The 26311-nt window shown below is 33.5% G+C and overlaps 1 protein-coding gene across 1 annotated transcript; it reads right to left on the bottom strand.

The window, feature by feature from the left end:
• Positions 1-20257: 20257 nt before the first annotated feature.
• Positions 20258-24008, bottom strand: LOC100876186 (achaete-scute complex protein T3). Its single transcript, XM_003700709.3, has 2 exons — positions 22735-24008; positions 20258-21073 (listed from the first exon to the last, which is right to left on the bottom strand). Exon 1 carries the CDS (start codon positions 23680-23682, stop codon positions 22786-22788), a length of 897 nt encoding a protein of 298 aa, XP_003700757.1. The 5' UTR covers positions 23683-24008; the 3' UTR covers positions 20258-21073; positions 22735-22785.
• Between the last annotated feature and the right edge of the window lie 2303 nt (positions 24009-26311).

Genomic DNA, 26311 nt, shown 5'->3' with positions numbered 1-26311 from the left:
AATTTGGGGATTTGGGTCTTTGGGAATTTGAGAATTTTAGGATTTTTGGATTTGAGGATAAGCAGATTTAGAAATTTATGGATTTGGGAATTTGGGAATTTGGGAATTTGGGAATTTGGGAATTTGGGAATTTGGAAATTTGGGAATTTGGGAATTTGGGAATTTGGGAATTTGGGAATTTGGGAATTTGGGAATTTGGGAATTTGGGAATTTGGGAATTTGGGAATTTGGGAATTTGGGAAGTTGGGAATTTGGGAATTTGGAAATTTGGGAATTTGGGAATTTGGAAATTCGGGAGATTTAGGAGATTTGAGGTTTTTGAAGACTTGGATATGACGATCTATGAATTTAAGGATCTAGAAATTTGTGGATGTAGAAGTTTGGGACATTGGAATTTAGAAATATATGGACATGGAATTTTAGAAATTTAGGGACTTTGAGATTTAAGAACAATTATGAAAATCTAGAGACTTGGAGGGTTTTCAGATTTCTAGGAATGTGAAGATTTACCAACACAAAATTTTCAGAATTTATGGATTTGCGGATATGTAAACATATAGATATGTAAAATCGTATGCTTGTAAAATTGTAAAATTGTAAAATTGTAAAATTGTAAAATTGTAAAATTGTAAAATTGTAAAATTGCAGACGTTACATGCAACGTCTGATTTATTTTCTAATTTATTTAAATAAGTATGTATGCATATGTTGTAACAACCATAAGGTGCATTTTCATTCACCAAAAGAAATTTGAAATAGCGTGAAATCTCGTATTGCATTTACTGAAAAATCTTTTTAAAACATCATGTTATAAATAATTTACAAAGTAAATTAAAATATATATTTATAAACAAGGTTAACATATAATACCTTTTATCGTAAAAAATTATAATCATAACTACCTACCATCTTACAAGTCAGTTGCAATGTTGCTAATTCGGTAGATAATTTTATCAGTTGATAGATATCTGATATGTATTTTCGCGATTGGCTCGTACAGTATCTCAAAACAACAATCTGTATTCAGATTTAATTGCATCTCTGACGAGTTCTATATTACTCATCGAATGACTGGTACATTTTGAACAATACAGATATCGCTTCTCCATTAATGGTATCACAATGATCGCAAATACCGAACTGATGTTCCATTCCTGTTTTTCACACTCTGATAATGTGTTTGCACAACGTTCAAACAAAATTCTTCCCGATCAAAAATCTATAATATTCCTTGAATGCAAAGAGCGTTTGTATAACGTTTACATAATGAACGCGAAATTATTTTTGTTAGAAAAAGTAATTTTTTATTTCTCATAAAAAAGTAATTTTTTTCTTTTCCTTTGTAGGAGCAATTTTTATTAGAATCATTTAATTATTTTTATCACAAATTACTCGTAAAAATTACTCTGTATTATTTGAAAATTTAATAATTATGTTAAATTATATGATTCTGATATTTTTTGACTCTATTATATACTTTGAAGTATTTACAATTTTATTACTAAACAATAAGAGTTATGAATAATTATTAATAAGTAAATTTAATAAGTCAAATTATCATGCAATGTTTTCTCCTTGAATGTATTTATATCTTCGTGCTGTCAAAATTAACAGCAGTACATAAAACACTCCAGACGCAAGAATACAGAAGAGAATAAAACGAGAAACTTTTCAATAAATCTTCATGTCATTGTTAGAAAGAGGGCGTGATTTTGGCAAAGTGGCTGTAGCATCGACACCAAGAATACCACGAATCTTATTCTACGTGAATTCTATGGGGCTGCGGAATCTGAGCTCCATAATTCCGCGGCTCGAGCCACGTCTCTCATTTTTCCACCGCAAACCTTGGTTTTCTTTATTTTTCACAGTTTCTCCTCGACTCTCCCTCCCCTTGCTTCACCGTAGCACCCCGTATCTCTGAGGGGGGTGACAAAGAGTCGCTGTCGAAGTAAGAGAATGAAGCAGTGAATGGTAGCGGTCAATGCCGAGGCGTGAGACCCCGGGACACCATGGATTGTCCTCGAGAGAAAACGACAGAAGAGCTGAATGGGGAAGAATGGGCTCCAAACGAGGCGAAGTTAGTCGACCTATACCTGTAGGAGGGAAAGAGGGGATGAGGTCGTCGTAAAAACTTTTCTGCCCTGAAAATCGCGTTCAACTTCGCTCCTTTAACATTTCCTGCGATAATATTTTCCTAGGAGCCTACGAAAACTCGATACGGTCGTTTGGATTCTGCGATCTCGTTTTTCACTCTTGGATTCTTTCATCGACGGATTAACTGTTACTGCTTCAACCCTGGCAAGCTTCGATCCTATTCTCTTTACTCTTCCTCTTCTTTTCGACGTCCGCGATCGAAACTTGAAAGATTCCGTGAGGGTGATCCGGCAAAGATAAATATTTTCGGGGAATAATTCTGTTAGCGTTGTTAAAACCATCCGGTAAAACTCCTTTAATAGTTGGCGATTTCGAGGGGAAAATCGAGGATCTGAAACTTTTTGTATGGAGGGATTTTTTATGGCTTTAGATTGTCACTTTAATTTGCGATTGATAAGATGGAGTTTATTGTATAATATCAGTAATAATAATTCAACTTGTTTTTAATACGTTTGCCACACTGAGGTAATTGGAAAGACTATGTGGTATTTTTATGATTAATACATCTTTCCAAACATGTTCATAATATTTTCTTTATTTATTGTTCATAGTTCCAATGAATAATTAATACGAGTATTCATTTAGTTAAACAAACAAATGTTTAATAACTTAGATTGATTCGTATGGAAATTTGAGTATTATCCATAGATAACGTGGCAGCCAAAGTGTCAAATAAAATGATAAGTATGTTGCTGAACATTTCTGAAGAGTCTTGTAGATCTATAGATACTGTCTACATGATAAAATATCTACTAAATTACGATCACATTATATATCAATATAATTTGTAACACAAAACATGTTTGTAAAATTAATTTTTTAATATTTTTATTGATAATAATTTTATAGAGAATACTGAAGTACAATTATTAAAATTCTTAAAGATAATTGTACAAAAGGTTTTTACAAAAGCTTATATGTTAACATACATTGCTCTAATTAATATAAAAATTAAGTTAGAACTTGTGAAATATTTTTTTTTTCATTTTCAAATTTGAGAAATTAATTTATTTTATTAACTTAATTATTGCAGTTTAAAATTGAAATTAAATTGAGATTTGTATATGTACTTTAGGGCAACACGAATAAAAAAATTTATGTGTATAAATTAAATTTGATTACATGATTTAATGATTCAATTTAAATTCAAGTAAATAATTTCATAATTCAGTTCAAGTGAACGATTCAATAATGCAATTGAAAGTAAGTAATTGGTTCAATAATTGAATTCAAACTAATTCATTGATTCAGTTACTCAATTTAATTCAAGTAACTGATTCAACAATTCAATTAATTCATTTCAGTTTAATTAAATATTTTAATAATTTAATTCAATTCAATCGATAATAGTATACTGAAATATTCATAATGATACACTTTTTTTATACAGCTTTTTTTGCTTGTTATTACGAAAAAATCATTTCCTTCTCCTTTGTATCAAAAATACTACAACATCTAAAAATATCGATAATATGTACCTGCACGACATTACTGAAAAGAACAAATTTCATAAATAAGGTGTTTTTAGAACATATAGAGTAATACTAACAGTATTATTATCATGCTTTAATAAAGTATAATAATAATTATTTAAAAAATGTCGAAGACGTGTTCACCTTCGTGATAGATTTGTTACGCTCTCGTGAGATTACAGTGTACTGAATCTAAAGACTAAGTATCTCGCTTATTAGTTGGTGCTTCGATCATGCAAAAATTTGCTGATCCAACGCGTGTTCACAGGCGATGAACGAAAGTTGGCCGTAAAACGAATGGAAAAAGTAGAAAACGATAAAAAGGAAGGAGCAGTTTTGGCTCTGTTGCGATACGAGCATCTTCTTAATTCTCATAGGTAGATCACTGGGCTTCGTTGCTTTTTTTTAATCCATGTGGCTTTTTTAATCTTCTGACTGGTATTAGGATCTCCTGGCTTCTATACGGTTACTTATTAGCTCTGTTCTGGCATATTGCTTTCGTAATGCAACCTGTGCAACAATTTGAGCCCCTACTTTTAACCATGTTCCTTCTTCTTCTTTTCTTTGTTACTAACAGTTTTAAAAGTACAACTTTTTCCTGTTTTTCACCGCAGAGTTTCATTAACATAAAAAATAAATATGAACATATTATTAACATGAAAATAAGGATAAACATATTAACGTAGCAAATGAACATGAACATATTATTAACATGAAAATAAGGATAAACATATCGCTAATATAAAAAAATAAATATAAACATGAAGATATTTTTAACATGAAAAGCACATACAAACATGTTGTTAACATATTAAAACATATACATATTTATTTAACGTAAAAATAAAAACAAATGTTATGTCAACATGGGGTTTCATATACTTTATTGAAAATTTATAACAAAAATACGAAGTGACGGATTACTTAGTTGTTCGATACATATAATGTTATATAATTTTAATTGTCATATAATTTTATTAGCATATTTCATAAATCAAAATAAGGAAAAATGTTGTATAAAGATAGAACCTTGAATGCATTATTAAAAATTATTTAAAAAAGTATGGACATCGATAATTATTTTTATATATATATATTATCTTGAAAATAATAAAGTAACTGATTCTGCTGTAAATAATATTATAACATTAGTACAACATTATTGTTACAAATATTATTTTAGCATTATTCTAACAAATCCTATTATAACAAATGCTGTTATTATAATATTACTGTAACAAATATATATGTATAACAGGATTGTATACAATATGACTATAATACATTATATGTGATTATATATACATTTAATTTTGATTATATTGTGATTATACAAATAACATATACAACATTATTATACCAATGTTTGTAAATTATACCCATTATAATGAATAACTTCCGGTCGATAAGGCGTTACGAATTACAAAGAAACATTGATCAATATGATCGTAAAACTTGTTCAAAATTCCTAGAAGTTGGAAATTCTTATTCAAAACGTAGTCGTATTCAGTCGGAATAAAACAAACTATTGCGTCACACGAGTACAATCGAGCTCCAGTCAAGGTGAATCCCGGTGTAATCGAAAAAGACGGCTAGCTAGGCAAATATTTGTAGTCACTTCCTGCCTTAGAACTTTCTCACAGCCGCCTGCAGACGTAGGAAAATGATCTAGGAAGATCAGTTCACCTCGGTTCGTTTTTACCTTCGAACATCCGCGCAAAAAATTGAAATTTAATCGACACTATCCTGTTAATTTCATTATTTTGATATTTTCGTGGGACAAAATATAACTATTTAAACTATTCGGAATAGACTTATAGTTTATAGTGTCATTTATGTGATTTGTAATATCATTTATGTGATAAAGTTTGTCATTTACTATAATATCATTTATTTGATAAAATTTGTCATTTATAATAATATCATTTATTTAATAAAATTGATCATCTGCAATAATATAATTTATCTAATAAAATCCATCATCTACAGTACTATAATTTATCTGACAAAATTCATCATCCACAATAACATCATTTATCTGAAAAAATTCATCATCTACAATAACATCACTTATCTGATAAAATTCATCATCTACAATAAAATCATTTTTCCGATTTACAAAATAATTACAGAATGTATTTAATATTCCACATATTGTAACATTGGATTTGTTAAGTGAATAAATCGTGGAAATATAAATAATTTCAGTAAAAATTGTCATGAAGGTTACGGAGAGATTAAATGGTGTAATAAATTATGACAAAGATGACAAAGAAATTTATATTGTTTCCCAGTAAAAAATAATTAATATTTGAGAATTGTATACTGTGAAGAAATAAAAACATACATTAGTTTAAGAACATATCAGCAAAATGTGTAAGTGAAAAATATAGATTTTATAAAAAAATACATTTATAACAGAGAAAGTATACATAACCTAATTTTCGATAAATACATATACATAACATAAACTAAGCAGAAACGCAACATACAAAATTTATACATTCAAAACACATGAAGTGTACAAAATATATAAAATAAAGGACGATTAGCTTAACATGCTTGCCTTAGTACACTTGCACAAATATCTGTTGTCTAATTATTATATCAGAATGAACTCGAGTTTAGGTTCATCGATCGAAGATGAAACCTTTGGCCAAATACACACAATGTATCACTTGATGCAAAATAATCACGTAAACTATGAAAATTTCCCGTCTAAAATTATTAAAAACATCTTCTACAATGTCATTAACGTACACATTGAACACCATGTAAAATCAACGTCATGCATGATCAATTATTAATTGCGAGAATCGTTCTGCAGCTCACTTAGATCTGATCAACAACTGAACTATTGTATCATTAGGAATCACTTAGAATTCTTTAAAAGAGGAGAATGTGATTTAATCAACCGTTGTGAGTATACCTTTTCTTTACGGTTGTTTAATATATCCAGTTTTTGCGACCTCCCAGGAAGAGAACCAGGTGGTCCGTGTGTCAAGGTTGACTCTCTTCCATCCGGTACAGTGATACGCCGGTTTCGTATCAGCAAAAATGATAATCAAGATCGAGAGGTTGATAGAACGAGGAAAGGTACGATGAAAAACGAAGTTAGATCCTTTTCTCTTGGTTTGTTTTTTTTTACACGTGGTTTGAAACAGTGATTAGAAAGTAATTAACGCCTTGTAGTTTGAACATCGTTAAATTTGGACCCCCGCGGTTGCTACTCATCTACCACCGGATACTCGATATTCCAACAGTAGATCTATTGTTTTCTTTCGAACGCTTTCTCATCGTTAATAATTCTGACATGTTTGGACGACAGCAACATGCAGAGTTGATTGGAGCAACTGTTCAAAGGAGCTTTTGAAATTTCTACGAGATGCATACCTTGTATTTAAATGATGTTGATTTAATTCTCTTGTTACTTGTTGTGAAATACATTAGGGTAATTGTATGTTAGGATGTGTGGAATCCATTCCACATTTGGATTTGGAAATCTAGATTCAAATATTCACTTAAATTTCCGAATTATTAAAACCTGAGATCTTCAAATTTTTATATCTGACATATGCCAAATTCGAGATTTTTGAAATTTCAAATTCCTACGTTGTCATTATAAATTCTTCACAAATTCTTAAATCTCAACGTTCTCAAAATCTCTAAATTCCTAATTTTTCTAATTCTGAAATCTCTAAATCTCCAAATTCCTAAATGCCCAAATTCCCAAATTCTGAAATCTTTAAGTTTTCAAATTTTGAAGATCTCTAACTCCACAAATTCTCAACTCTTAAATTGATCAATTCTGAAGTTTCTAAGCGCTAGAATTCTCAAATACTCAAATTTTGGAATCTCTAAGTTCTCAAGTCACTAAATCTCCAAGTTCCCACATCCCCAAATCCCCACATCCCCAACTCCTCACATTCCAAATCCTCACATTCCCATATCATCACATCCTCAAATCTCTATATCCCCAAATCCCTACATCCTCAAATTCCCATATTCCCAAATCCCTACATCCTCAAATTCCCAAATCCCCACATCCTCACATCCCCAAATCCCCAAATCTCCAAATCTCAAATTCCCAAATTCTGAAATTCTTGAACCCTCAAATCCCCACATCCCCACATTCTCACATCCCCAAATCCCCAAATCTCAAATTCCCAAATTCCCAAATTCTGAAATTCTTGAACCCCCAAATCCCCACATCCCTAAATCCTCGTATTCCAAATCCTCACATCCCCATATCCCCACATCCTCAAATCCCCAAATCCCCAAATCCCCATATCCCCACGTCCCCAAATCCCCAAATCTCTGAAACTCAAATTCCCAAATTCTGAAATTCTTGAACCCCCAAATCTCCAAATCCCCAAATCCCCAAATTCCCAAATTTTCAAATTCCCAAATTCCCAAATTTTCAAATTCCCACATCCCCAAATTCCCACATCCCCAAATTCCCAAATCGCCAAATCCCTAATTCCCAAATCCCCATATCCCCATATCCCGACATCCTCAAATCCCCACATCCCCAAATTCCCACATCCCCAAATCCCCAAATCCCCATATCCCCACGTCCCCAAATCTCTAATTCCCAAATTCTGAAATTCTTGAACCCCCAAATCTCCAAATTCCCAAATCCTAAAATCTCTGAGTCCTCAAATCCCCAAATTCCCAAATCCCATCATTACCAAATCTCCAAATTCCAACATTCCTACACTTCACTCTCAACAAAAATTGTCTCCACCCCAGTCAAGAACCTTGCATAATAACGGAACCGCATTGCATACCAAAACCAGAGACAGATCTTTCGCCCAAAGGAGAGTTTAATAAGGCCAGAAAATCCAAAGCGTAAGATGGCTTTTCCGCAACAAAGGTCTAGGTTACTTACAAAGGTGAAAAAAAGGGAAGAAAGAGAGAATATTCGCGCCGTATCCCTACTCCAGCAACGAAATGAAAGGGAAGCCATGGTAATTGAAGTTAAACGAGATAGCCGGCCATTCATGGGTTACGGGATCTTGACAATGAAGCTCGCTCTTCGTTGAACAGTCGCCTCGGGCGACAGACAATGGCTCTGCTGGAGTTTATACCGTGTCGAAGAGCTATGCCGTAATGCCTTGGTCATCTTGCTAGTTTTCTACTAGGAAGACACAGACTCTGCACGAACTTCCTCCCGTTCACAAAATCGTTCCGCCATTCATTGAGTTACTCCCTTGCAATTTCCTGCAAACCGCTGCCTCTTTTTCTCTACCTTGCATCTGTTTGTGTTTCGCGGATGAAATATTAAGTTCTTGCACGTCAATGTCTTACAGATATTGTTCGACGTGATCTAAGACAAAGTATTACCCGTGATACAATTTGAAATTTAATGTTCAATACACATGTCCATACAAACATTTTATTGTTAATCGTACTGGCATGCGAGCATGTCATTTGAAATGAGAAATATAGCAAATAACCAAACGAACGATAAACTGAATATACAGATTAATTCTTTTCTGCGTAAGAATCAATGTAGATTTCGAGAAAAATATTTTTAAACATTTTGTAATTTAAAATAGAAAATGAGTGAACCAGTTTGGTATAGTTAGTGTTAAGGATAATATTGTTCATCGATAGTTGCACCATTTTTTTGTTGCTTATATCTTAAAGCCTTCAAGAAATTTTCTTATTACTTTCCTTAAGAAGAATGTTGCATATTTTTTTGAAACATCTTATGTATAATGAAGAAGTGCTGAATGTATCTTGCTTTTTGTAAGAACAAAAAACTTTGTGAAATGCAAACTAATTATTAATGTTTTTAATAAGAGAACATATAGTGAAGTATTCAACTTGTAACATAATATTGTCTATTAATGAGTACACAATACAACATTACTTATTAATATATTTCACTTATCAACTTAATTTTTAAAATTGATTTTATATTTCTGTCAGGAAAAATCTGCATTGTGTATCTTTCTTGAAACTCTCTATATAATAAAAACATAAAAAATGCATCTGTTATTTCTCCATAAAATACATGATATAAAAAATAAATCGTATATTACAAACTTTAAAAAAGACCCCGCACATTATTTCATTAATAAAATAACAAATTTTAATAATACATTATTAATATTAAATGCCAGTATATGATTCTTGTAACAGTATAATAATATGCTTCGTTGTAATCTTATAAAATAAAGAATTATAATCCCTAAAATAATTATAATAATTGTGTAACCATAACAGAAAAAGAATCAAAATCTAAATTCAAATGTCATTTACAACAAAAGAAACATAGAGAAGGTTGTACCGTGACCATTCGGAGTGAAACATCAAACGAAGCTTATCAGATGCATCCCTAAACGTTGGTAAGAGACTATAACCTCGCGAACACGACATTTATTGTCGCCCAGGACAAATGTGCTCGCCATAATCTTCATCTTCGTCATTTAAATCACTGGCACTCCGATCTAAACAGCAGCAGCTTCGTCGGTAACGAGGCAGGCTTAGAGTGGAATCGTTTCAGAGATTTTATCCGTACGCTGCCACGATTCTTGGGAATCTTTTAGGCTATCGTGGCCTAATGTCAAACGAGTGGGTCATCGGTCATCTCCTGAAATTCGATCGTCCCCTGTGGGACGTTGTTTACAAAAGACTCACCTTTGTCTTCCGTTCGAGAGAGAATGTACGGGTCGACACGTCTCTTTTATGAGAATTCTGCTCACTGCGGGAGATTCTAGCTAACTGTATGATAAAAACTAGAGTATCGATCTTGTTATCTACTGGTCTGCATCATGAACGCTTCATGGAGGTTTATCTTCGGCGTGAAAGTGACACGGCTTGACGTCTTACTCGGAGTTGTAACAGATAGATACATAGACCAAGTAATATTACGTGATTATTTTCTTCTATTCTTATATCTCATGTTATACTTTTCAATGTAACGTTACAAAACATGAGTCGTTTATTTTGAAAGTGGCCTATGTCCATTTGTCAGTTATTTGTTAAGTGTAACATATACCATTTCATGTCAACTGTCATAACAAACATTTTGCAGTTAAGAATATTCATGAAATATTTAAAAATATATTTTTATTAAATGTTCTAAATATATTAATTTATACAACAAATTGTATAAATTTGTAAGTTTGTAAATTTCAGAATCTGTGAATTTGTAAATTTGTAAATTCGTATATTTCCGTAAATTTGTAAATTTAGGAAAATTTGTATATTTGTGAAAATTTGTGAAAATTTGTTTTGTGAAAATTTGTAAGTTTGTAAACTTGTAAACTTGTAATCTTGTAAACTTGTAAATTTGTAAACTTGTAAACTTGTAAACTTGTAGACCTGTAAACCTGTAAACTTGTAAACTTGTAGACCTGTAAACCTGTAAACTTGTAAACTTGTAAACTTGTAAACTTGAAAGCTTGTAAGCTTATAAACTTGTAAGCTTGTAAAATTGTAAACTTGTAAACTTGTAAACTTGTAAACTTGTAAACATGTAAGCTTGTAAACTTGCAAACTTGCAAACTTGCAAACTTGCAAACTTGCAAACTTGCAAACTTGTAAACTTGCAAACTTGTGAACTTGTGAACTTGTAAACTTGTAAACTTGTAAACTTGTAAACTTGTAAACTTATAAACCTGTAAACCTGTAAACCCATAAATTTGCAAACTTGTTAACTTGTAAACTTGTAAACCTGTAAACCTGTAAACCTGTAAATTTGCAAACTTGTTAACTTGTAAACTTGTAAACTTGTAAACTTGTAAACTTGTAAACTTGCAAACTTGCAAACTTGTAAACTTGTAAACCTGTAAACCTGTAAACCTGTAAATTTGCAAACTTGTTAACTTGTTAACTTGTAAACTTGTAAACTTGTAAACTTGCAAGCTTGTAAAATTGTAAATTTATACATTTACACACATGAAAATGTGAAAATGTAAAGATTTGAAAGTTAGGAGGTTCGAAAATTTGGAAATTTGCATGTGCGACATTAAATAACCATTATATTAAACTACCATTTTTCAAATTTAAGAATCCCAAAATTCATAAACTCCGAACATAAATCTTTTGCAACACAGAAAACATCGAATCGAAGATTTCATAAATTCCTGAATTTGAATAGAGTACTTCAAATCTCCTCACTTCGCAAATATGGCTACTCGTCCGCGCATGAATGCCAGTAGTGAATACCTGACACATCGTCAGGCTTAATAAAATCGTCATCTCGACGACCGGAAACGATCATGAAAAGTATCCCCTGGCGACTCACAAAACGAATCGTAACACAGAACGCAGTGTAAGCGATCATCGCGGGCGGTCTTCGTTCCTTTCCACTTCGATTCCATTTACCAGCAGTAACAACGAGTTTTCCGAAGGAAAGGAGGGTGGAGGAAAAAAAGAAGATGGAAAGAGTCAGAAAGGGGAAGAGATCGAGCTCGTGCCCCCACGTTTTACAAATTCGCCACGAATATCGTGGGTGGTCGTGGAAGGGCAGTTTCCTCGGGGAACACGACGGGATTCCTATCCTTTCGGGAGAAATTTGACGTGCGACCGCGAAATATGCCGGCATGAGATACAATCGAGATGCTGACGATCACAGAGATCGCCGTTGGCGAACTTGACCGGTCGTTTCGTTACCACGAAGACATTTACGATCTCGCGTCGACGTACTCCACCGTCCGTGAAAATACTACGTGTCTGCGAAGATTCAGGCCAAATTTATACAGCATATTAACAGGTTGGGGCAAGTTATAGCTCTTGGACTATTTTTCGTCCAAAACGAAATTTTTACAATAATTTTTTTGACAAAATTTGTTTTGTTTTAAAAATATTGATTTTCTCAAAATTTTGTTTTGTTTCAAGGATATTTTATTTTGGGAATAAATCTTAAACAGTCTCGATTTTTTATTGCAAAAAGCTTTAAGTGTAATTATTTCTACTTCTTTTATCAGAAGGTTTCTTGTGGAAATTATTTATTTTAAACATTTTATACGGGAAATATGTGAGTGTTGTGAAAATGTTAAATTTTTATTTGAAATATTTTGGTTTTTGAATTTTAGAGGATATACTTTAACAGGTATCTCATTAGAGATGTTTATTTTAAGTGGTTAAAATATTTCGAAAGGAATTTATGCGGTGTAAGATTGAAAAGGAATTTAAATATTTAAGGTATTTAATTTGGATACTTAAGTATTTAAATTTAGAGATGCGATCATTTGAAATTTGGAAATCTAAAAAGTTATTTTTAATATCGTTTAAATTATTTCGTATTTCTTATTTCTTAAATCATTCACTTATTTTTGAATATTATATTTATTGATTTATTTCCAGTGTAATTACGAATTCATAAATTCACAAATTCTGAAATTTACAAACTTACAAATTTATAAGTTACTAGATCCAAGTCTCCGAATCTTGAAATTATTAAATCTCCAAATTACATTTCCAAGTTTTGTAATTTTCAAGTTTCCATTATACCAAATTGCCAAATTAAAAAATTTCAAAAGTATCAAATTAACCATTCTTCAAAATTTAAATTATATAATTAAAAAATTTCCAAATCAGCAAATTCCAGAACTCCTATTTTCCAGTAATGCAAACAAGATTTTTCACGAAAAGGATTAAAATTAATGTATCCATTATTACCACGTCCTACTTAGTGACCACTGTTTATCTCAATTTATCAAAAATGATAACAATTAAAATTATGTATTTATTAAAACCTTAAAAAATCACAATTGCATACTTTATTTACCATCTTAAGGATTATTGCCTATGTTAAGGTATTTGTTAACAAGTATAATTGCAAATTTTCGTAAAATACGTTATTAAATACAAATTACTTAGTTACTAAATAAACTTGATAGAAAACGTATAATTAATAATATAACAACGAAAACACTTTTTGGTAATATAATTATAAAATTTAATATAAATATTTTAAATAAAAATTATTATAAAAACAATCTTTCGATAAATGCATTCCACTTGAAAACCGACTTACTTGAAAACCTAGAGAGACCAACACCGAATGACTGATATTTTACAAAAAATATAATATAAAAATACAATACTTACATATATTATTTAATATTGAAAATATATAAAATACATATTAATACTTAATGTACTTAATATTTATTATAGATATCTATTTATACACATATGTTCTTAAAAAATTATTATTTTCGTACGAATACATTCTTACGTACCTCCAAAAAACACTTACCCTTACCAGAAAATATATGTTGAATATAATAAATGAAATCTAAAACCAATCACCGCAAAGAACCAAATTAATCATCCTTGTTAACAAAACTAAATTCACAAATTGCAATCGTATCCTCGGAAATTTCATTTCCGTTGAAGATTGAACGTCGCAAGAACCGCTCCGCCGCGTCGAAAGGATTAAAAGAATCGCTGGCAGAGTTCCTCGAAAAGGATTCACGGGCGTGTTATAAATCTCGAAATTTAAATCCAATTTAACGTGGCCTTAAGAGGGGACGACGAGGTAGTAACAAGGCACAACGTGTGTCGTCGGTTGTTCTTTCACGAGGATCCTTACTGGCTAGACGGATCTGTATTCGTATGGTTAATGTACCCTCAAGGAAGAACCTCGTCCTTTTAACTCGTTGCACCGGTAAGGCAAGTCCGCGATTCGATCGTTCTGCGTACGTCTTCGTGGACTCTTCTTCTTCTTGACTCGCGTTTCTCTTCGTGTTCCTCGTCTGGTTCGGCGTCATCGATGCGGATAAGAGGATTTACTTGGCCGGAACGCTCCACCTCGAGAGATTTCCAAGTAACGCGTGCTTACAACGTTACGCTTGTGGCTAATCCACTCATGCGATAATGACGATCACGAACTTAATGAATTTTTTTCTAACGCGTCAGATGTGCTCTTTCGACAATTTTTATGACCTCACGGATTTGCTTGGAACATTTCTTTATAATCAATTTTCATTTAATTCGCTGTTATTTATTACTTTCGAAATTTATGTTATTAATTACTATACGGGGTAGCTCACCATATTTTGCCATCTAGATTTGCATCATTATTATTACTCATAGCAAACAATGTTTTAGATAAAGTTGAATGGTTTTGAGGGGGGCATATGCTGGTGGTATTTTTTTTTATAGGTGGACGTGTAAAGGACATATGAAGGTCATTAATGTTTTTTTAAATGGAATCATATATTTTTTATTACGTCAGCTGATACTTCTTCATATTCTTTACAAAAAAGTATTAATCTATTTGTGTGAAAAATCATTAGTTTGGGAGATATTTTAATTCTAACTTATTAGGAATTTGTGACTTTCTGGTCAATATTATGAATTGTCCTAACTGAACAGTAAATGTTTTTCTACATGCTTTCAAAGGTCACGTGTCACCAAACGAATTGTGAGTTTTTGTTATTTTTTTGTTAGGCAGTAACAGTGAAATTTTGTCTCTGTTATGTCTCTAATACGATGAATACGACGATACGGTGAATTATCACTTCATAATGAAGTATTCTAAAGAAGAAAAGATAGACATGTTATCAGTTTATTTTGAAGCTGGGAAAAGTGCTACACATGCAGAAAGATCATACACTACGGAATGTTAGTAAGTCATTAATTTCTCGATTCAGAAAGTGTTCTGATGCAAATGGTCGCCACATTGAACCTTTTCTGTAAATAGACATTACAATTAAAATATCTCCTAAACTAATGATTTTTTCACATAAATAGATTAATACTTTCTTGTAAAGAATATGAAGGAGCATCAGCTGATGCAATAAAAAATATATGATTCCATTCAAAAAAAAACATTAATGACTTTCATGTCCTTTACACGTCCACCTACAAAAACAAAATATGCCACCAGCATATGCCCCTCTCACAACCATTCAACTTCATCTATAACATTATTTGCTATGAGTTATAATAATGACGCAAAGCTAGATGGCAAAATGTGGTGAGGCAGCTTGTATATTAATTATTATTTTCGAATATTTAGAAACTTAGAAGTTTGTAAATGGTTGGCTTTATAATACTTGGACATTTAGGAATTTAAATGTCTGAAATTTTTAAAACTTGAAAACCAATTGTGAAGTTTGAAGCTTTGAAAAGCTTTGAAAATTTAGGAAATTGTATATTTATAGGAATCTGTGTACTTCAAAACATTTCTCAGTTATATTAAATATTTATCAATTATATGAAACTGAAAAATGTTTCAGTTTCTAAAAATAATTAACTCTAAATATTACAGCCATCTTGAAAATCCTTAAACTTATATTTAATAAAGAATGCCGAATTGTGCAAATATGATAAGAATAAAATTACTTTTCCTAACATAAACAAGCCATATAAAGAGGATCGCATATAGTCATAAGAGATATAATAAAAGGATCGTTCTGACGAATCGAATGACTATGTTAAAAAAGTACAAAAATTCGAACCGATTACAGGGAATTCTCGATTTGCATGTTTTGCGGTTCCGAAAATCAGGGAACGAAACTTTTGACAGAAAGATTACTGTGATTCCGGCTGCCTATTTACTCAAAAACCGCAAGGACATCGACAGGGATAATGGCAGAGAGCTCCGCCTTCCTTGCTGCACTTTTAAGACGTATCCTCGCGAAAGGAAACGTTTCAGGGATGCATTATATCGTTTTCGGTCTATGATTGCTGGTCTGCATCCTGAAAAATCATTCGGGAGATTTGCTTTCTTAGGAATGATTTGTTAAGTAACTGTGATTACGAGTCATCAATGTGCAACAGAGGTATATTAGGAAGAAAATAGAGATTGCCTGTTGAAAGAATGATTTGCTTTCGATGAAATCATTAGCGGTGATTTATTAGTGCAGGGACAGGAAAAGTTGGAAACTGGAAATACTACATTTTGAGTACTGTTTTAATCGGATATGTTCAGATGGAATTGTGATTTAAATATAAAACGAAATTTAAGGAAATAAAATATTCTTATTTTAATAATGCGACAGTCGAAGTACAAAATAAAAATATTTTAATTCTGCATTTTGAATACTGTTTCAATATAAATTATTTTAATATACAGTTCGAATGGAATTCTATATTAAATCAAGAAAAGAAATTTAAGCAATAAAAATATTTTTATTTTAATAATATAATTTTTAAAGCACAAAGTAAAAATATTTTCATTCTACATTTTGAGTACTGTCTCAATATAAATTGTTTTAATATACAGTTGGAGTGGAATTGTATATTAAATCAAGAAAAGAAATTTAAGCAAATGATCTATTGTTAATAATATAACATTTAAAGCACGAAATAAAAATATTTTAATCCTGTACTTCAGATCTGTATTTTATATACTTTAAGAATATAAAAATTTACTAGTTATAAAACATATGAAATACAGATTTGAAATATGAGTAAATAAATTCTACAAAGGTAACATATTATAATACAAAAGACAATATTTAATAAACTTAATTAACTTTAACAAAACTTATTTAGCAAAGTTACATGTGCTACTTGCATGTAATATAGTTAAATCTCATAATTTACAATACGAAGATATCATTTATTTCGCATACTTTATTTTTCAACTATAAAGTGAACAAAATTATTTTTCATCCAACTTAAAATTTCAAAATTATTTATATTTTGAAATAGAAATAATTATAGTATAGAATGAAAAGTTATTTGAAATAATACTCCAAATAATATCATTTCGAGAACAATTGAGTCTGTTAGCTAAATAATAAATTAAAATAACAATAATTAAATGCGATTAGTTACTAAACAAAGATTGGCTATTATCAAAAAGTGTTCTACAGATTTAATATTGATTGAATATTGAACTTTTGCCACACATTGATTGCAACTTAGAGCTCAATTTATATTAAGTTCATATAAATATCAAAATCTATTATCAAAAAGTATTCCACAGATTTAATATTAATTCTTAACAATTATTAACAATCTTTAGTATACACTGATTGAAACTTGAAGCTCAATTTATTATAACGCATCTCATTTCTGTTCACTAAAAATTTAAATAAGTTTTCTTATACATTATGCAATTTTGTTTGAGTTTTATAGAAAAAATGTATACAAAGTGAATAATTACATTAACACGAAACAAATATTACATTGAGCAAGTAATTTAAATAAAATTATATTTCTAAAAGTGATCGCTACAATCAAAGGAACTCCTTTATATTGAACCACAATGACCGATTTGTGTCGTACATTTACTTTTCTTATCAAAAGTAACAAAATATCGGTGTACAGGCTGATAAAAATGTGAAGAACTCACAATCATATCGATTCTGATTCTTATAAACGATGCATGATAAAATTCATTTATAATCTATTGCTTTCTTTCTTGTTACCTACCAATTTCATATTTTCTTGCATAAAGAAAATTATATTGATGTTGTACTTATAGAATTTATAGAATTTATAGAATTTATAGAATTTATAGAATTTATGGAATTTATAGAATTTATGGAATTTATAGAATTTATAGAATTTATAGAATTTATAGAATTTATGGAATTTATAGAATTTATGGAATTTATAGAATTTATAGAATTTATAGAATTTATAGAATTTATAGAATTTATAGAATTTATAGAATTTATAGAATTTATAGAATTTATAGAATTTATAGAATTTATAGAATTTATAGAATTTATAGAATTTATGGAATTTATAGAATTTATAGAATTTATAGAATTTATAGAATTTATAGAATTTATAGAATTTATAGAATTTATAGAATCTACAAATTTTACAGAATTTGCAGAATTTACAGAATTTACAGAATTTACAGAATTTACAGAATTTACAGAATTTACAAAATTTACAAAATTTACAGAATTTACAGAATTTACAGAATTTACAGAATTTACAGAAGTCACAAAACTTATTGAAAAAAAAATATGAAACGTGAACAAAATAATATTTTTCGATCAATAATATAATTTCAATATACATTCAATTAATAACACAGTCATAAAATTAGTAAAATTAATTTCATTTACTGAATACTACAATATCTCTTACATTTTTCAATGCAAAACCAAAAATATAATCTACGTTGCTTCGCTTAATAACTAATTAATTATTTGCATTCAATAATTTTGTATTTAATAGTCAAACTATCCGAAATTCACTCCGTGTTCCTCTGTCCAATCGGTTTACATTTAAGAAACGTGTAACTTTCATGTTTTTCGTCATTTTCTAAAAAATAACGTTTATCTCACTTTTAGATACAGCTTCAAAAAGTTTATTATTAGAGAAAATGATTATTGTACTAAATTCATAAAAATACCACGGGTAAATATTATCCTTCAAACTCGAAAGAAAAATTGTCTTCCTTGTCGCTTATGGACACATAGTGAAAGCACAACGTGTATGAAAGGTAAATGTCTGTATCAGGTTACTCTTTCAAATTATAAATTTAAGAAAATAAAGTGCTCATCATATTTATTAATTACTTAATTCAGTTCTTATGCGGTTTCTCCACATTTGTAACAACCTATATAATTACTCAATTTAGAAACATTTCAAATAATTTAGCTATTTTCTTTTCGGTTTTACAGTTTAATAGTATATTTATCAGTTTATTAGTTTAGTTTTTACAGTTCAGTAGTTTGGTTCGATTTCCTACAATTACATGATTAACAATTGTTTTAGAATGAACTAAATGAAAAGAGACAAATTTTATAAAAAGAAAATCGAATACAGGAACTATGTCATCTCTCCTATGTTAGAAATTTGATTTTCTCCATTTTTCTGTTTCACAGCCCCTCAAAAAACGCGAATACATTTTCTATGATTTAAATTCGAGAATATCAAACTCTCAGTTGTGGAGCATATATTTCTACTGTCATTAAAGTGTCAGAATTTGATAACATTAAATTCTTAAATATTCTTGCATGACTCACCTCTAGCAAGGCAAAACTGCACGATAGAAGGAATCGTACCTGCAGAGGGTATTTGTACCTAGGACCGTCGGGACTGTTAGGAAAAGGTTAGAAAATCGAATCTACCTGAACCCGAAATGTCACCAGTCGTTGCGATTCGTTTATTGAACAGCAAGAAGATCGATTCCACGATCGAAACTCATTGGTGGTGTTCGGTACCGTTAGTTTACAACAATGAGTATTCCTCAAGGACCTTTTGGTCTTGCCGGATAATCATGGTTGTACCTGATCCTACCGTGATGTCAGGTGTAACTAAACTTTCGACAGAATATTGACACCGAAATAAATCACCTTGCAATCCCTGTAAAAGTCAACTTTTATTTTATATCGCTTTCATATTGCCTTGAGAAGGTAATAAAATTGAGACTGCAGAGAAGGCAAAGTTTGATTTGTGACTACTATAAATCTAAATAAAATAATTGTGATACTAATATTGAAGAATTAAAGTTTTAGGTACATTAATATTACATGGTGAGAGTTTATTATTGCAAATATAAATAAGAGATAATTAAATATAAAATAAATATTAACGTTGAAACTTAAAGGTACAAATATTAATATAAAATATAAAGAAATTTGTTTAAAAAATACACCGGTTTTGTGACCAATAATTTCATGCGTCAAAAGTTGTACTTTATAACGGTAAAGTTGGTGTTAGAAAAGGATAAGAATAATAAACGTGGATTCTGTGAATGAAACAATCGTTTCCTTATTTCTAAAGCGGTATACATAAAATAGGAAAAAATAATAAAGCTTCTTCAATATTGTTTATAACGTTTTCCGATATATTTAAGGAACTATTATTTTTAATATTTATTTACAAGAAGCATCGTCACGATAAAATTCCGTTCAATTTTATTCGAATTTTGAGTATCAACGGATAAAAAGTTCATCTGCTTTGATTCTGTTCAATATACATATATAACCATTTACAATAATATTACAAATCATTATATTACAACAATACCCACAGCTTGCGGTCCGTGAGAATTCGTTCGAATAACTGAATCGATATAAATATTTAAAACATTCCTTTGCGGGACATCAAGCGAATCCTTAATATTTGCAATGATAACATTCATAAAATTTACAACAAATCAGTTCTTTCAAATACTCGTACGATACTGGAACATAATGTCCTCTTAAAACTAACCAAGGATTTCAATGTCGATGCGAACTGTACGTTTGTCGAGTTGCACGACATTTTGTCGAGTACTCGATAAAACATCAACAATCCTTGTAAGGCACTCTGGAATGCTGTATCCTTCGAGGATACCTGGATGTCGATACGACACCCTTACAGAACAATAATAGAAAACTTTTTGGACAAGTTACGCGTCAAATGTCTCCAGCACAACTATCGACAAAAACAAAACGCGACTTTGTCGATTCATAAAGTTACATGTGTACAATGTTGATATGACTAGATCACAGTTAGTAGAACAGCCGCTGGTTGCCGGCTCCCTTAGGTCCCTTCTTCTAACATACTTCAGGAGAATTCTGCAACAGAAAAAGAAATTACATTAACACCACTGAACATTATTTTGATACTTCAGATTATTATATGATTTAGCATATGATTCAGAAGTAGCGAAAAGGTTGACACAATTTATTTGATAGACCAGATATATGCAAATTTCGATACACTATCAATTTTCCTTCTACGAATAATACAAAAATTATTCGTCATCCTTAATAAAGGTTGCACGTTATGAAATTTATATTTGTTTTAAATAAATGCATATCTCGACTAAAGCTCAAATTTTTCATTTCTGCTATGAATAACAAAATTGATTAAAATCATAAAAATTTAATTGCAGGTTAACGTAGAATGTCATCTTAAAGATCATCGACTGTCATATTCCATTAAAAACGCTGTTACAATTTGATTCCATTTAAGCAACAACTTGTACGTTTGCTGAATATTTCCAGACGATACCAGTTTATAATTTTATTCCCGACTGAAAATCAGGACTCCGAAGGTCGGTAAGGAGACGCTACAGGTATATAAGTGCGTGAAACAGGGGATGATTTCAGGTAAGGGCAGTTTTACTGGAAGGGACGCTCTCTTCACGGGTAAAACGAAAAAGAAGAAATCGATGGTGACGGAAGGGGAAGGGGGAGGCTGAGAGAGAGACAGAAGAATAGCGTACCGGTTCAAAACCCACAAAAGGGGGACTGAAATATCCTGAAAGATGCATTCAGGTTAAACGCAGCAGACGAAATCGTCTCTTGTCAAAGAGGGAAAAAGAGACAGAGAGGGATGAAGGAATCTAAAAATAAAGTAAGAGAGAAAAATGCGCGGGAACGTTAGGTTTCAAAGGGAGGTCGAGAAAAGTTACGTCCATCAAGATTAGAAGCTGAATTCTTGCACAAATCAGCAAAACCAAGCATTAATTCCTTGGTGGAAATCCTATTGTTACATAACACGATTATTACATAAAAACTATAGAAAAAGAAATATTTTCAAATCAATTGTTTAATAGAATGATTGTTTTTGAGATGTATAAATTAAAATTCTTGAAGTCACGAAGATAATATACTGGAAGGAAATGTTTGAAAGTTGTCAACTCTTGTAGAAGGTGGCAAAATTTTCAGAGGAGACGAATTAGACAACTGAGAAGGTCGAAGGGTGAAGAGGGATGAAAAAACGGTAGAAGGACCGGTACACACACATGGACGTGTTGGCACAGTGAAAGAAATCCAGCACAAAAGCGTCGCTTCTCGAATGTAGACTCGCTGCCCCTTTGAATGGAGTCTGCGATTTGAATGGCTGGAGTTTCAGCGAGGGGTCGCGCGCGCCATTGTGACGGGGCAAGGTCACAAATCTGGTCGGAAATTTCTTTGAACTTCCTTGGTAACGCGGATGTTACCTCACAGGCAAAATTTACGGCCGTTCTAAAGCGAGGGAGGTGAGAAAGTTTACAAGAAAAAAAGAACCCTGTATATGATGCAACGTTTCTTTTAACCGGTTTCACCTTATAGAAAATTGGTAACAAACTTATACAAAGAAAAAGCGGGTAAATAATTTTTATAAACGTTAAAAATAACAGCGTATCATTAGACAGTAGAAGTAGTTCCACAGGAAAACATACTAAATGACTCAAATAGGAAACATGTTAGTAGTGTTAAGTATAAATGTGTATAATCACAACACCAACCTGTGAAGACAAGAAAGAACCAACGAGGAGCCGACGTAGACATCGGTCCTTTCATTGACTCTGTTGCCACCAGGAGATGACGTCCAACAGTTCCTCGTCTTCTGGACTCATGGGTTCATAATTATCGTAACCATCGGAATGCGTGTTGTAAAGGGTTCCCGAAGTCCCGTATCCTTGACTGCCAGCCGATGACGCTTCGGAGACAAAGCTCGGTGTCGGCGAACTGGAAGCCTCGGAACAGGGTGCGGGCACGAAAGTTGGACTAGGGTTTTGTCTCAAATGTTGATGTCGGTGCAAGTCGGAATTATGATGTCGGATCTCGTTGTTAGCATTCCTGCGAAGTCTTAACTCTGGCGAGTGATGACTGGCTTCGACTCCGAGACCGTTGTTGGAACTACACGTGGACGAGGCAGAGGACGTCGAAGAAGGCGGTGAGGAGGTGGGCGACGATACGCTGGTCAAATCCGAACCACTGTCGTGCTCTTCGAGAAGCCGCTGAAGACTCCTGATATACTCGACCGCCATCCTGAGCGTTTCTACTTTCGACAGTTTTTTACTGCCAGCTCTAGATCCACCGTGTGTGCCGGCTGTACTTCCTCCGAGCGCTTGCGCCACGCTTTGGGGTATGTGTTGTCTCAACGTGGCGAATCCGTTGTTCACCTGCTTGACACGATTCCGTTCGCGTGCATTCCGCCTCGCCACCGAAGCTGGTTGATGAGGAACCGTGCCATAAGGCCCGGTCGCCTGGCTGTAGATTTTCGATCGTTTACACCCGTGCTGCTGGATCTTGATGTCGTTGGTCGGCATACTATTCGTCGAAACAATCACATTGCCGCGATGGGTCTGAGCACTGGTCGTAGAACCATGAAGATTATGGTGATGATGCTGTTGCTGTACGCTCAACATGATGGGTAATACGTTCCCCTCCTTCGTTCCCACTAAGGTCATATCACTGATCCGATTCCCCCCCACTACGTGAGCAGGAGTGCGCGGCAGCGCGTGCCAGATGACCTTGAGAAATAGGATCCCCGATGTACTCGAAGTACGAGGCTGCCGATCGTTTACTACGACAGCTGAACCCTCTCTAACGAACCCCCTTCCTTCAGTGACACCTCGGTTAAGTACACGCTATACGTCGAACCGGCGTACGAAGAGAAATAAAAACCTTCGAAACGAGACGAGTTGTTACGCGAGCAAAGACAGTTGAAAACTTGAACCACACCCTCGATGCTGACAGTACGGACCTGGCTCCCGAAATGCCTTGGCAAGAAGGGTTCGAGGCCTTATATAGCCAGGGCGGGCACGCGCCTATCCCCTCCACCGGGCCCCATACTCGATCTCGGGCCCTAAACCCCCATCTTCTCCCCCTCCCTCCCGCCCTATCGGCTTGCTGCGCCTCATACCCCTGTTGATCCCCACCGCTACCTATCCAAAGGCCCTACAACGCCCGAGATTCTCATCTCTTCATGAATCGCCCTCGTGTTTTTGCATGCCTGTTCGAATCTATTTGCTGATTTCGGATATTTAAAGATGATACCCTCCGACGTTATCGGCCCGATAACTTACGTCGTGGCTCTCGGTTTCTTAGAAACCGTAACACGCTATGCGCGCTCTACCTAATCTCAAGTCGAAACTTTCAAGTTGGAAGTTAAATGTTATGATACATTTTTTAACCTAATTTTTATTCCATTTAATTTTTGTAATAATATTTATTTCATTTAATTTAGAGTACACAGCTTACTGTAAAAATGTAGTAATCATAATTTACATTAACATTTAAATTAACATCTATGGTTTTTTGTTAGTTGCTTGATGTACTATAAGCTTGAATGAACTATAAGAATTTAAACAATCTAATAGTCAACATCAAAATAATTCAAATTATAGAATAGGCTGTAGGTTTGAATCGGAGGGAGGACTGTTTAAATGATTCAGTGAAGTACGGTGAGATTTTACATACGCACCCCGTGCGTCCAATAAGAAGGCGGACAGACCAATGGCAGTAGTATTGCTTCCGACCGCCAACTTACGAGACGCGCACAGTACATCGACCGTGCCCAAAACACGGTCCACGTACGCTGCACGTGTCAGCAGATACAGGATCGGCTTGCAGCGATCTCCGAAAATTCGTGGCCGTGTGAGAGACACTGGCATGCACGTAAGAAGGGTCCACATCCCCACCGACCGGCCGGTGTCTCAGGGATTGAAATTTGAACAGTTACCGGGAGAAAGAAAAGCTGGTCCAGAGATCGAGCGAGCTGGTCGAGAAAGACACGCGCACGTACCACGGGCAAGTCGAAGCGAGAGGAGGGTACGGATAAAGAAAGAAGGGAGACGGAGATGCGTGCCGACGAAGAAGAAGAAACGCTCGGAGGAGGGGGTGGCGGGTGAAAAGAAGCTACGCAGGAATGACGGCTGGAGCCGCGCCGGTGGGGTAAAGGGGGCACGGGAGGATATGTGGGCCCAAGTAGTGGTAGGGAAGTTGGGGGCAGCAGCGTTATGAGCACATCGATAGTGGTGAAGAGAGCAGGGGGTGCAAGACGTGAGCCGTTCCCCCCACCTTCGAGTCGTGGCGCGCGCCGACCCCCATCCATCCACTCTCTCCCCACCAATCGGCTAGTTTTATTCGTTCTGTACGAAGCGTGCGCGTGCGTGCGTGCGTGCATGCGTGCATGCGTGTACCAGGGCGCACGCGTGCTTGCCAGGCCTCGTGCGCTTAAGGGGAGTATGTCTGGGGAGGATGTGCGCGCGCACAGCCGCGCGTGGACGAGCATATCTGTGTGAGTGCGTGTGTGTGCATGCGCGTGGAACAGGTATATGCCCTGTTCCGTTCCCTTTTTCCTTTTGCCGGCGCTCTGTCTCCTTCTCTGTTTTTTTTCTCTATCTCTTTCACCTTATCTTTCTCTTTCCGTCTATGTGTGCCTATCTTTTTCTCCGTTGAAAAAGTGGCGCGTAAGGGGCACTCGAGGGCCACTGGACGTTCTTTCTCTGTGCGTGCGTGCGTGCGTCGTACGCGAGCGCGCGGATGGACTTTGTGATAAATATCTGACGCCCGAATGTCGTCTGATGTTGGATTTCGATAGATAAAGAACGCTTTGACACTTTCAACCAAGTTGTACCCAGTTATGTGTATATAACTGATAATATCCGATAACGAGGATCTGAGGCACGAATTTCAGGATGCATTCGAGCTGACGTTTGATACCGGGTTCCTAATTAAATTTGATATTGATTGAGGTTCATGTAATCGAGGATTCAATCAGTCGAAATTTTTTGTTATACTGATTGCAATATGCATTTTAGAGTGATGTTAAGAAATTAACTTGTATATTTTTCTTCACTATGAAGATAATGTTAACATCTGTCTGCATTGTTTTTGTGTTTCCATTTATAGTATACGACTTTATTTTGTTAATTTCAAATTGCATTTATGTGGTACGGTGACATTACGTTGCTTTTGAACGTTTTAACCGGCTGGCCCAAATTTTTTATCATTTTACTGCATAAGCGCGTATACTTAGGGTGAAATCGAGACTTAATCATTATAATTAACTTCTAATTTACATACATATAGTTT

This window comes from Megachile rotundata, chromosome 1 (genome assembly GCF_050947335.1).
Source record: "Megachile rotundata isolate GNS110a chromosome 1, iyMegRotu1, whole genome shotgun sequence".
NCBI classification, from domain to species: domain Eukaryota; kingdom Metazoa; phylum Arthropoda; class Insecta; order Hymenoptera; family Megachilidae; genus Megachile; species Megachile rotundata.
The sequence above is the reverse complement of the archived record's forward strand: the minus strand, read 5'-3'. Positions and strand labels throughout refer to the sequence as shown.

Coding starts and splice junctions, on each gene's coding strand:
- LOC100876186 (XM_003700709.3), bottom strand. CDS start 23,682: ATGACCTTAGTGGGAACGAAGGAGGGGAACGTATTACCCATCATGTTG.